Raw genomic sequence first — 13,971 nt, 5'->3', positions numbered from 1 at the left:
TGTGCTTTATTTCACCTCATCCTCTCACCCCATATATCACAACTGTTCTGTTAGTAGCTACCAGTATTAATGATGTACTGGGTATGAGAGAGGATACCCTTGCTTTGGAGAACCAAAGGAAGCAGATCCTCACATTTAAAAGCCAATATTCCATCAACACATATACAAAATCTTTAACCCTAAAAAATTAGCAAACAAACAAATTTTTCTTTACAAATTGAAATAGACCCCCACCACACTGAGATAGTAATACCCATTTATCTAAAGGTCAGACATTTGACAGCTTGAGCTCTTTAGAGAACAGATGAGAACCTGGAGATAAAGAGAAAACTTATCTAAGAAGCGGTAATAACTTTAGCACTGGGAGAACCAGTTTGTTTTTGTTTTTTTCACTTTGAAATAGATATTTTCATACTACTATCTCTTTTTTCTTTATGGATTAAAAAAATTCCTTCAGCATGTTGAGTGGCTTTTAGGTGAACTCACTTGGGGACATGGACCAAAGTCACTTAAAATGGGCAGGCAGAGTTGGGTAGTGATCTGCTGCAATGAAGGGGATGCCTAAAATCAATGAGAGCACAAATCGATTTGAGTATTATTGAGTAATAATAATTGTGAATGTTAGTAATGATGACCCCAAATCATCGGAGTAAAGTTCAATTGCTTCAGTATAGACTGCTTTAGAAGCCAGGGTTCATAAAAACAAGTAAAAGACTGAAGATTCATTCCCAACTCACTAATAGAGTTATATCGATTTTTCTAGAGCTTAGCATCTTTAAAAAAAATTAGTTGTTGAATGGTTACTCTTAAGTTATTTGGAAAATTCACTCATAAAATGTATCAACCTCTGATACTGTATCACTATATTTTAAGTTTTCATCCTACTAATTAGCAATCAGGCTCATGGAATACATGCTTTGTGTCTGTAACACTGAAAACTTTGTTAGAATCTTTTTTTAATGAAGCTTACATCTTTCTTGGGACGATGAAGGGGGAAAAGATCACAGTTATTTAAAGACTGAGGATGTCTCTACCTCTTCCAGCTAGCTCAGCTGGTAGCTACATGGTTTGTTTCTTTTAAGGAAACATAATTCTAGTATGTTGGCTAAAGGATCCATTAAATCTGCTTCTTGCATGTATTTATCTTAAGTACTTTGCAAAAACTTACCATGCTTTCCATACCATCAGGTTGTCATAGGTTGAAGAATGCAAGTTTCTATGTCTCATATAAGATTTTTAATTTTGCTTTTTTTCTTTAGGCTTATAATGCCACCATTGACTGGGCGTCTTTGTCCAAGAAGGAGTGTTTGAAGTATGGTGGGGAGCTTGTGGGCAACAGTTGCAAATATGTTCCTGATATCACGCTCATGTCCTTTATCCTCTTTCTTGGTACATACACATGTTCCATGGCCCTGAAGAAGTTCAAAACCAGTCGCTATTTTCCAACTATGGTAAGTCTCTTGGCATTTAAAAGTAATTCAGAGGGGTCCCTCTTGAAAATATGCCCCTCATCATGGGTATGACTGTAATTTCAGGGATAATAACGATGATGATGATGATACCAATCTAAAACAGAACATAGGTTTTATGACCTTTTTTGGTGTTAACTCCAAACTGACCAGAATTTGAATCTTATCAATTGCTATTTGTATGACTGTGGGTAAGTCACTTCATTTCTAGGCCTCAGTTCCTTATCTTAAAATGAGGGGGTTTGGACCAGTTGACCTCTGAAGTCCCTTATGGCTCCAGCTCTGTGATGGACCCACCCTGCAGATAATTGCTGCTATAAGTACATATGTGTGTATGTATAAAATATACATATATTTGTGTACATATATTCGTGGTTGTTGTTATTCAGTTGTTTAGGTTGTGTCTGACCCTTCATGACCCTATTTGGAGTTTTCTTGGGAAAGTTACTGGAGTGGTTTGCCATTTCCTCCTCCAGCTCATTTTACAGATGAGAAACTGAGGCAAACAAGGTTAAGTGACTTGCCCAGGGTCACACAGATAGTGTCGGAGGCCAGATTTGAACTCAGAAAGATGAGTCTTCCTGACCCCAGACCCTGCACTCTATCCACTGTGCCACCTAGCTGTCCACATATATTTGTATGTGTATATATATATATATATATATGTGTGTGTGTGTGTGTGTGTGTGTGTGTGTGTGTGTGTGTATGTATATGCATATGCATATGTGTATGTTTTTGTTTGTCCTTCCTTTTCAAAGAGAACCAACAACATCATAGGTGATGGCTTGACTTGTACCTGAAGTGGATCTAAGTGAGGCTGAGTTGCACAAAGTGGTCAGCCTCATTCTTTCTTCCTGAGTCATCAAGTCCATTGGGAAGAAAAAAGTCAAGATGCATGTATATGCATAAGTATAGATATAGATGCATGTGTGTATGTATACATATCTATATCTATATCAAATTGCATACATGCATATATAAACACAATATATATGTGTGTGTGTATATATGTGTATACACACACACACACACACACACACACACACACACACACACACACACATATATATATAATAAAACATACTCAGGCATTTGAGCTCTTCTTGTATATGCCTTGAGATCAGCAGTGCTATTTATTGAGATGAGACACAAATTAAGTTTATAGTAGCCCTTCATGCCGTTTTTTCTGTGTAAAATAGAATTAAAATGATTCTTTACATGTAATTCCATTCACCAAAGTATAAAATACTATCCTTCTCAGATCATTTTGAGGGGATCTAATTCTTATTTCATCAGTGAGCTTTTCTGTGAAACTCTGTGTGTACATCTTGAGTAATCTTTGCATCTGGCTTGTATCTGAAAAGAAAATGAAGTGAGCTTGTAAGAGCCGTGTAATACATAAGGAAATTCTCTTATCTTCATAGGAACATCACACCAATAGTTCATATGTAAACTCAGGTATCTGGTCTTATTTATTATATGGAAAACTAAGGACAGGGAAGATAGTGAACTGTGCTGAACTCATTTGTAAATAGGAAGGAACAAGGGTGGGCTAGCCTCATCCTCCATTATTTGGAAGAGTTTGGGATTCCTTAATTTGGGGTTTAGCAGAAGGTCTATTATTCAAATCCCTTCAAATAGAAAGTAGCTACTTAAGAATGAGGAATATATTAAATATATTAATATATTTATAATACACCATATTGATACATAATTATATTTATAATATATAACATAATAAATAAAATGTATTAAAATGCTTGCCCCGTCAGGAAAAGGGCATCATTTTAGATGCCTACACTGTAGGCTCTGTATGTTAAACAAAATTCTGAATGAATGTCTTTGCGAATGATTTTCTCAGAGTGTCAAACTTCAAAAACATTTTCAAGTAAATGACCAGCAATCTCATTCAAATTCAAAGACCTGAATTGAACTCTTTCTTGAGCTCATTTTCTAAAGATGGAGTCAGAAAGACCTGAGTTTAAGTCCTGCCTCATCTACTTAATGTCTTTGTGGCCTTGGGCAGGTCATGTAACTTCTCTGTGCCTCAGTTTCCTAATCTGTAAAATAAGAGAGTTGGACTTGATGAACTCCAAGGGCCCCTTCCAGCTCTAACTCTATGAGCCCACAGTCACTGTGGACACTTCTTTTAACCTCTTTTAGGGGATTTTTTCATTTATTTGGTGGCACCATCCTTTTGTTTTTCCTCCACTTCCTGAAGGTGTCCTCTTTCTTTAAAAAGCAGAATAGAACGGGTGCTTTCTGAAATATGAGTAAGGATCTCATGGGCATCTTAAGATCTGCTGAATATCCCATTTCCAATCAATTTAAGGGAACTTTTTTTTATCTAAATGTGCAGAGATGATATAACTCCCAACTTGCTAATGGCTCTGCAGATGTCTAGAATTTCTCCTGTTTTGATAGACCAAGGTCATTTTCCAGCCAGACATAACTGTTACACAGAGAATGGAGGGCAGGTAAAAAAAGACATTGCCTTGGTGGTATTTCAGTTGTCCTGGTTGATCTGGGCTAAGTATTCCCAGAATGGTTTGTACCAGCCTGTGATGGGAACAGGGAAAAGAAAAAAACAGATGATTGCAAAAGGTAGTTTTCAAGAGTAATATACTATTTAACATTCTCATTTAAAGAATGTGAGCTCATCAGATACCAGCATCTTTCCACAAAATTGGCATCCAGGTACAGTGTGAACATGACACAGAAAGAGGCATTAGGAGTGAGATGAGGACTGGTTCTATTCTTCTCTTGACTCAAAGAACTTATCCCATGCTCCAACAAAGTAGACTGACATCTTCCCTGTAACTTGGATTGTTAGAGGGTTGTCTAGAGCATTCAGAGTTAGGGGACCTGACCAGGGTCACATAGCCAGTATATGTCAAAATTCAGACCTAAGTCCAGGACTTCCTGATTCTAACACCCATTCTCTATGGACTATACCATGCTGCCTGCTCTGTTAGACTTAGAAGGAAGAACTGTACACACCAAAAAAAATTTCACACCATCTTATAGGTGCTGCTCCCATTTGTCAAGTTATATTTCTTGAAGTGATTTTTGTGATCACTACAGATCACCTAGACAGAAAGATAAAATAGATGAGGAATTCAGATTACAAATCATAAGTGTTAACACAGAGGCATGGTTCAATAGTAATGGGAAAGTTCAACTCCCCAGACATGCCAAAGCTCTCTCTCAGCCCCAAACAGAACAGCTACCAACTTCTTTTCTTGCCTTAATAGTAATCTCATCCTTCAGAAAACAGAGGAACCAACAAGGAGGAATTCTATTTTGAGTCTGATTCTCACCAACTGGGAGGAACCAGCAGCTGGGGTGAAAATGATGAGAACCTTGGGGGGAAAAACTTATTGCTTCCTAGAGTTTGAGATAGAGGTTTTGTTGTTCATTCTTTGTTCTTAAAGAGGATCAAAATGATATCATGGGGTGATTTCTTGATTTGTGCATGAATTGGATTTAAGTAGGGTGGGGCTGCACAAAGTAATCAGCCTTACCCTCCTCCAGAGTCATCAGAGTCTGGTGGCAAGACAAAAGTCAAGACAACAGGCGATGGCTTTTCTAAATCAAAGTCACACTCTGAGGGTTTTCTCCTCCAAGATTGATATTTTGTGATGATAAATTAGTCTATTTTCTGTCTCAGTTCTTTACCTAGCCCTTAGTGATAGAGGAGGAAAGGAAATCTAGGCATAATTGGACATGTACTCTAGATTTTGAAGGGTTCAGAGGAAAGATATATCCTTTGGATTAAAATTCTACAAGAACATTCAGTGAGGGTAGGAGGCATGGACAGGAAACTCTCAAGAATGACATTCTAAAGGTATAAGAAAAATCAATTGAGGGAAAAAGGGGGGAGGGAGTTGTCTGCAGAGGCTGCTGTGTATACACAAAGAACCCACCAACTGAATTCTATTGTTAAAAGATATTTACAGAAGATGGAAGCAAGGGAAAACGAGATCATGAGACAATAACTGTTCATCAGCAAAACTCTTTCATTCTTATTTTGCTATTATTTTCTTTGCTAGAGGAGAATGAATCGTTTTTTATACTGGAAAGAACAGAATAGAAATGGCTTTTGGGGAGTCAATTTCCTAAGTAATTAAGGAGATAGTAAAAGAAAACCTAACCAGCCTTGATAAATATGCTTCCTTCCACAAATGGAACTGGTGGATGAAATTGCTAAGCCACTGTCCGTGATATATGGAAGATTACATACAGGATGCTCCAAAAGTCCTGGAGTAGCAGCATTAATAACCTTTAATGATCCAAGACTTTTGGAATATCCTGTAGTACAAGAGAGGTGCCCCAGCACTGGAAAAGGACAATAGCACTTAATATTGATAAAGTGCTTTATGGTTCACAAAACAGTACAAATATTATCTCACTTGATCCACCTGACAACCCTGGGAGGTGGGTGCCGTGATTATCACCCCCCATTTTACAGATGAAGTGACTGATGCAAACGTAAGTGACTTGCCTAAGATCATTTGAACTCGAGTCTCCTAGACTCCAGGTTTATCACTCTATCCACTGTAGCAGCTAGCTGCCTTGCTAATGTCCAAAATATTTTTAAAAGGGAGGGCAAGAGGAATGGATTTGATAAACAAGGGGTCAATGAGTTTGACTTTGATTCTCAGTAAAATTCCAGACTGTGTTATTAAGGATACGGTCAACAAATGTTTAGATAGAGACTTCTCGTTTGTATGAAGTCTCTGTGACTCCACAGAGGAAGAGCCTCAGTATAGGTCTATGATTAAGTCTAGGGCCATTTTCCCAGAGGTACTTCTCTATCTTTTCTGGTGGTATGGTCCTCTCATTTATGGAGAATACTTACTCAGAATGCAATGAAAATCAGCACATCTTTATCTTGAGAAAAAAAACTATTGTAAAAGTACAGATAAAACGAAATGCTTCCAGTGATCCTTGAAGTCCTCCTTCCAACTGGGCAAAATTGCCACAGCTGCCTTACTGATAAGGAGCTACATGTAAACATGGAGATAACAGTACTTGTATCCTGCATCCAAGGCAGTGAGGTGGCATAGCAGGTAAAGTGCCAGGTCTGAAGTTAGGAAGACTAATCTTCATGAATTCAAATGTGACCTCAGATATTTAGTAGCTGTGTGACCTTGAGCAAGTCACTTAACGCTGTTTGCCTCAGTTTTCTTTTCTGTAAAAATGAGCTGGATAAAAAAATGACAACTTACTCCAGTATCTCTATCCAAAAAAAAAAAAAACCCAAGAGGAGTAACAAAGAGTTAGCCGACCCATTGCATTATTGTTATCATTACTAATTATATTTCTTATTTCTTTTATAACATGGTAATATAATACTTCTAATTACCATCACTAACAGGCCAGAACATATACAATTTTTCAGGCAAATGCACATTCATCATATTATTTGGAATGTAACACCAAGAATATGGGAAGAATATGAGAGAAAGGAGCTGTTTAGAGAAGTGTGACATCATAAATGAATATAATATTTATTGATTGCTCACAGGTTGCGTTACACCGCATTAGTCACTTACATCAGCACCCCCTCCAGTGAGAACAGCTCCGGAGGCAAAATATTCTTTTGTCTCGGTTAATTTAGCAACAGCAGTAATTCTGCAAAGTGAAAACAGAATGCTCTCTTGGGTTTCAGGAAGATTAAAATCACTTCCCCCCCTCAAAGATTAATTGGCTCCTCATTGTTGTTATCTCCTTTTGTGGCTATTTCAATAATTAATACTGTAGCATCCCTTGTGAATTGTGTGATTATAATGGGTTTCTTAGGTCATTGTTTTGCTAAGCAGTGAGGGAGAGATTAGGGTTCCTTGAGAGGCCTTTCCCAGCTCACTCTTGCTTTTAGCTTTTGTTTTGGCATTTTTGATTATTATGTAAACTGGCTGCTCCTATCCTGATTCACTGAGATATCTCCCAATTAATTCTGCAGGGAATGATGATTTCTCCTCAGCTCTCTGTTTTCCTTCTTACCTCCAAAGAGAAGAAGGGCAGAAAAGAAAACCTCCTGAACTGGGCAACTATTCCATTCAGCACATACTCTTGAGTTTAGGGATTTTTTGTTTTGTGTTTTGTTTATTTTTGCTGACATCCTCTCTTTTAAGGACCTTGGCTGAAGGGGTGGAGAATGACATATGCTGAAACAGCTGTTTGGTCACCATATTTGCATATTTTGTTTTCTGTTAAAAAACAAGCCCATGCCAAAACAAACAAACCAAAAATCCCCTCACTCACTCCCCCTTCGGTTGTGCACTGTGTTGGCTATGCCAACAGGAATGGCAGATTAGTCATTGGCAAACTAATGAAGACAGAGCAGAAGAGATCCCAAGTTGACTTTGAATGGGCCCCTATAGCCAGTGATGTTGGGCCACTTTTATCTGATGCTCCTCCATCCACAAGAGAGGGCAGATGATCTTACGGAAGCAGGTTTTCTCATTAATGCATTGGCGCTTCTAGCCACTGCCAGAAGTAGGTGATAGGGAAATGGAGGGAGACTTGAGGGTCTTTTAATAGATTTAGATTTGATTTGATTTCTGTATTTTTTAAATGTTACATTTCCTTTGGGTTTGAAAGTAGGCCAAATTTGATGGAGGACAATCACATTTAGCAGTTAGGATATGGATGGTGGTCCAGTAAAGGAGACTTAGAAGTAGTTAGGGAACCAGAAAGGGGTAGTGTCTAACCCCCCTCCCCCAACAACAACAACAGCAACAGGGAAGAAGCTATCAAGGAAGAGAACATGGAGACAAGTATCAAATGGTCAAGAAGGGAGAGGACTGACTGAGAAAAAGGCCATTGAATTGGGCCATTAAGAGACCATCGGTAACACTGTAGAGAGTAAGTTCACTTGAGTGGTAAGGTCAAGAGCAAGATGAGAAGGGAGAAGAGAGAATGGAGGTAACAAGAGGGTACCAAGATGACGACATGCTTGGCATTCAAAGCCCTTCACAATCTGCTTCCAGCTTATGTTTCCAGATAGATTTCATGGTACCTGCCTCCCCTCTACACACACAGATTCTATATGCCATCCAAAGTGACCTACTTAGAGCTCCTTATAAACAACAACCCATATCTTACCTCTATGTTTTTGTCCTCGATGTGGCCCATATACTTAGAATGCTCTCCTTTCTCACCTGTTCTTGTTGGAATCTCTAGTTTGTTTCAAAGCTCAGCTCAAAGGCGACTTCCTCCAAGAGGCCTTACATCATTCCTTTAGTATTCCTCAGCTAATTAGAGCAGCTAGGTGGTGCTGCAGTGGATAGAGTGCCATGCTTCGAGTCAGGAAGACTCCTCTTCATGAGTTCAAATCCAGCCTTAGATACTTACTCACCCTGTGATCCTGAGTAAGTCACTTAACCCTGTTTGTCTCAGTTTCCTCATCTGTCAAATGAGCTGGAGAAGGAAATGGCAAACCACTCTAGTATCTTTGTCAAGAAAACTCCAAAATGGAGTCACAAAGTCAGACACAGCTGAAATGATTAAACACTAAAAAAAGTATACTTTTCATTCATCACCCAAATTACTTTGTGTTATTTTAATATTGAATTAATATTGAACATGTTTTTCTCTCAGTACAATGTAAGTTCTTTGAGATCAGGGACTGTTTTATTTTTGTCTTGGTTTCTCTGGTGCCTAGCACAGTGTCTGGCACATAGGTGCTTAATAAATACTTGCTGAATTGAATGCATAGAACCACAAGGTAGGACAGTAAAAATGCATGTTGATATATAGCCCTTTTAGATGTGCAAAGCGCTCAAAATGATCTGGTGGGGCAGGTAGCACTCATGTTACCTTCCTTTCTCTGATGAGAAATCTGAGGCCTTGAAAAGTTAGATGACTGTCCCCTGATCGTATATCTAGTAATTGTGTGAGTCAGGATTCAAACTGATATCTTTCGACTCCACATCCAATACTCTTTTCCTTATGCCATGTTGCTTCTCACCAGACTAGGGAATGGCTAGTCATTTTATTAATCTGTGAGTAGAGCTGATGAAGGGAAATATTAGGGATAAATATGGAGCCAAATTGTGGAGGCCTGGAATGCCAATCTAAAAAAGTTATATTTTTTATCCTACAGGAAACAGGGAGCCCCTAAAGGCTTTTTACGGGGGACTGAGGTTGTTGGAAAAAAATAAATTGATAGGAGACAGGATTTAGTGGGTTATTGTATTTGTCCATGAAATAAGACCTTGGTTAGAGGAGTAGGGGTGGAAAATAGGAGACAGATGTGAGATATTGTTAGAATAGAATCAATATCACTTGACATGGAAGAAGGGGCTGAGAAAGTGAAGATTCAAAGTAGACTCCAAGATCATGAGCCTGGGTCTCTGGGAGCACGGTGATGCCATAGGCAGAAATAAGAAAGTTTGGGTTTTTTTTCAGCAAAAATAATAAATTCAGTTTAAGACATGTTGAGTTTGAGGACTAAGTGGGATGCCAAGGAGAAGTCATGGCTTACTCCAAAGTATCAAAGGCTATGGAGAAACCAAGGAGAATGAATACTGTTAAAAGTCATTGAATTTGCTGATGAGGTCATTAGTAGATAACATTTGACTAATGTTTTATAGTTTTTACCTCGCTTTAATACATGAGCTTGTTTGAGCAGAATCTCATTCCTCTGACTACTCCTTTTTTCATGAATGAAAAATTATTTATTAAACACTTACTTGGCTCAAAAACTGTGTAATCTCACTAGGAGTGGTTTATAATCTCTCCATGTTCTTCCAGATCTAAAATTCCATTTTTCTACTCAATCGAGTTCTAACTTTGGATCTATTTTATCATGGCATCAGTTCATGAGGACTGAACAATCAAGTAACAACGTAATTTAAACAATGGCCATACCCCAGTCCATCAGCACTGAGACAGTAATAGGATGATCTTCATGTAAACAAAACTTCATTCTCATGGAAATCCAGCAACACGATGGGCAGATGAAGCCGTGTCTTGGGTATTAACCTACTCAGTGGTATCTTATTTCTTCTTTTAGGCAAGAAAACTTATTAGCGACTTTGCCATTATCCTGTCCATCCTCATTTTTTGTATTATCGATGCCCTGGTAGGTGTGGACACTCCAAAACTAATTGTGCCAAGTGAATTCAAGGTGGGTTAAGATTCTCTCTCTCTCTCTCTCTCTCTCTCTCTCTCTCTCTCTGTGTCTCTCTCCATCTCACTATCTCTCTTTCTCTCCATCTCACTGCCTCTCTCTGTTTCTGTCTATCTCTTACTATCTGTCTCTGTTTCTCTCTGTCTCTTTCTGGGCCTGTCTACCTATCATCTCCACACAAATGCCTCTGAGTTTCTTTGCCCTTAGTTCTATAGTCTGGCATAGCTCCCTGTGAACCAGCTTTGTAGAATTATTCATTGGTTCCCCAAAAATGTTAGATTTCAGATGGAGGAGCTGAGATCATTCTCATCTGGATGGGCCATGAAACCATGTATGTTGACTGATGAGTTTTTAGACATATCCAAGTGAAAACCATAAGGCCAAAAGTATTTCTTAGTAGTAGATTCAACCTTATTTGGTGGGCATGCTCACCTTGAAATATATTATGGTGATTCTGAAGTTCTCCCTCCTTCTTTTTTTGTTCTCAAAGCCAACGAGTCCCAACCGAGGCTGGTTTGTCCCACCCTTTGGAGGGAACCCCTGGTGGGTGTATCTTGCCTCTGCTATTCCTGCCTTGCTGGTCACCATCCTGATTTTCATGGACCAACAGATCACAGCTGTTATTGTCAATAGAAAAGAACATAAACTCAAGGTGAGTTCCCTTCTATTTTAATCTATACTTGTTTGTACCTTTTGCTACCATTATAATAAATGTATTTTACTCTTATAAACATCCCTTCAAAGGCTCTAATTATCATGGAATCTGAAATTTAGAACAATAAGAGACCTTAGAGATCACCTAATGATAATTAACATTTATACAGTGCAAAATGTTTTCTAAATATCATTTCATTTTATCTTCACCACAACTCTGGGAGGTAGGGGCTGTTATTATCTCCATTTTACAGATGAGCAAACCAAGGCCCTCAGAGAGGTAAAGTGACTCAACTAGTAAGTGCCTGAGGCTGGATTTGAGCACAGGGTGTTCCTTATTCCAGGTCCAGTACTCTGTACACTGTGCCACCTAGCTGCCTTCATTGCAGAAAGTCAAAAAGTGCTGACTGGGTCCAACAAAATTGATGTTGCATAAATCAATCAGTCAATCGATAAATTGATGTGCTAGGTATCACAGTGGATGGAGTGCCTAGTCTGGAGTCAGAAAGACTTATTTTCATGAGCTCAAATCCAGCTTCAAACACTTACTAGCTGTGTCACCTTAGGCAACTCACTTCACCCAGTTTGCCTCAGTTTCCTCATCTGTAAAATGAGCTGGAGAAGGAAATGGCAAACCATGCCAGTACCTTTGCCAGGGGAAACCCCAGATTTGGGTCACAAAGGGTAGGACATACCTGAAAACAACTGCAAACATAACAACAAATCCAATAGGGCCCTCACTGCTGCAAGGCAATCCTTTTGCATCTCTTTGATTCCCTCTCCCACTCACCACACTTCTACATTCTCCACATATTTAGTATGTGTTTGCTTCTATCATCTCAAACAGCTATCACCTTAATGCAGATTCTAATCATCCTTCACCTGAGCTTTTGCAATAGATGCCTAATTGACTTCTTGGCTTTGAGTCTATCCTCACTTCTATCCAGCTGCCAAAATGATTTATTTCTAAAGCATAGGTCCGCCTATTTCCCCCAAACTCCAGTAGCTTCCCATTTCTTCCAGAATCAAATGTAGTGGTCTGTTTGGCACTTAACACTCTTCACAACCTGGACCTTTCTAAAATCTTCTTACACTTTTTTGCCTCTACAAACTCTATGATCCAGTGGCCCTGGCCCACTTGGAGTTCCTCACAGAGGACACCCCCCCTTTCCTGACTCTGCATATTTGCATTGGCTGTCTCCAATGCCTAGGATGTTTTTGCTCCTCACCTCTGCCAGCTGCTTTCCATCATGACTCAGCCCAAGCCCCACCTTCTGCAGGAAGCTGTTAGAATTATTTGCTTATCTTCTCCTCCATGTGAATGTAAGCTTCTGGAGGACAGGGACATCCTTTTGCCTTTCTTTGTACTCCTAGTACCCAGCACAGTACTTAGCACACTGTAAACGCTTAAAAAATGCTTGCTGCATGCCTGGCTGACTGACTCAAATATTTGCTGACTGATTAATTGATGGATGAGTGAAATAACTATTCCTTCACTACTAGTTTCATTCTGACTAATACACGCAGGTACCACCTCTGGGTTTTATTGGAAAGGCTGCTACAAAATCAGCCAGGTCTGGTAACATTCTCATTTTCTTACATGGAGAAGTTATAAATGAGTCATTTCAAGAAGTCAACATTTTTTCCCCAATGGCCAACTCTGGTTAGGTATATCAGATATCTAAATCCTTAGGGATATGAAGCAGACAGAGGCAAGACTTTGGGGGAAAGGAACAAGTGTGCTTCCAGTTGGTAATGTATTATGTGATGTGATTAGTTTTCATCAGACATCAGTAAATACTTTGTATAGCTGCATTTTGTAGGAAATTATTTTCATAATTGCTAACTATCATTAAAATAGAGACTTAAGGATGATTCAGTTAGGAAAAAATGAATAGTACCATTATGACTTTCCATTGTCTTAGAGCTATTTTTAATCACAATAATTTTTGCCCTGCATATATTTTTTTGCATGTCAAATACCACTGACTGTCACTGTGTACTGAGGAAACACAGGGTATTCTCCAGAAGAGAGGATTATATCTATTTCCATTGATTTATAACAATCTTTTCATTTAAAAAAGTGGGTTGACATCATCTGCACAGTTATGCCTAGAACAGAAGTTCTTAAACTGGGGTCCATAGATGCTCAAGGAGTGTCTACAGATAAATTTCAAGGAATCCACGATTATTTTGTCTATCTTCTAATTGAAATTTATTATTACCTTTATGATTTTTTAAAAAAGTGATTTTGAGAAAGGATCCATAGTCTTCAACAGACTTCCAAAATGGTCCATGACATGAAAGGTTATATAGACATTTGGCTAGTATGGATTGGCTGTGCTAGTTCAACCAGCCACACCTGGCCCATGCTTGATACAGATGTTAGCAACAATTCTGAGTTCGGGTCTATGAGTTATGAGCTTTTCAGAAAACTTCTGGATCTCTGTTTTCTTTTTCATAAATGAAGGAACATTCCTTCTTCTCTCTCCATCTATGAGAAGTATTGTGTCAACGCATCAGACGAATATAGGCATCGAGTATACAAATAAAAACCTCTTGTCACATTGAGAATTGCTTATTTGAAAACATTCCTCTGAGTAACAGGGGCTGCTGACTGAATGCAGTCATTTTTTTTTCTTTTTCCACCTGCGGAAAGCATAATATCACAGAGCATTTCACCATGAATGTAATTGTTCCAAAAGCTGT

At 38.7% G+C, this 13,971-nt stretch overlaps 1 protein-coding gene across 1 annotated transcript in view; it reads left to right on the top strand.

The window, feature by feature from the left end:
* The window catches only part of SLC4A4 (solute carrier family 4 member 4), a gene marked incomplete in the record, with an annotated part of 320,448 nt that overhangs the window by 270,133 nt on the left and 36,344 nt on the right, over positions 1–13,971 (top strand). Inside the window, 3 exon segments of the mRNA XM_036762520.1 lie at positions 1,260–1,451; positions 10,492–10,605; positions 11,099–11,260. Of these exon segments, the coding sequence (XP_036618415.1) occupies positions 1,260–1,451; positions 10,492–10,605; positions 11,099–11,260 (468 nt within the window).

This window comes from Trichosurus vulpecula, chromosome 6, assembly GCF_011100635.1.
Source record: "Trichosurus vulpecula isolate mTriVul1 chromosome 6, mTriVul1.pri, whole genome shotgun sequence".
NCBI classification, from domain to species: domain Eukaryota; kingdom Metazoa; phylum Chordata; class Mammalia; order Diprotodontia; family Phalangeridae; genus Trichosurus; species Trichosurus vulpecula.
The sequence above is the reverse complement of the archived record's forward strand: the minus strand, read 5'-3'. Positions and strand labels throughout refer to the sequence as shown.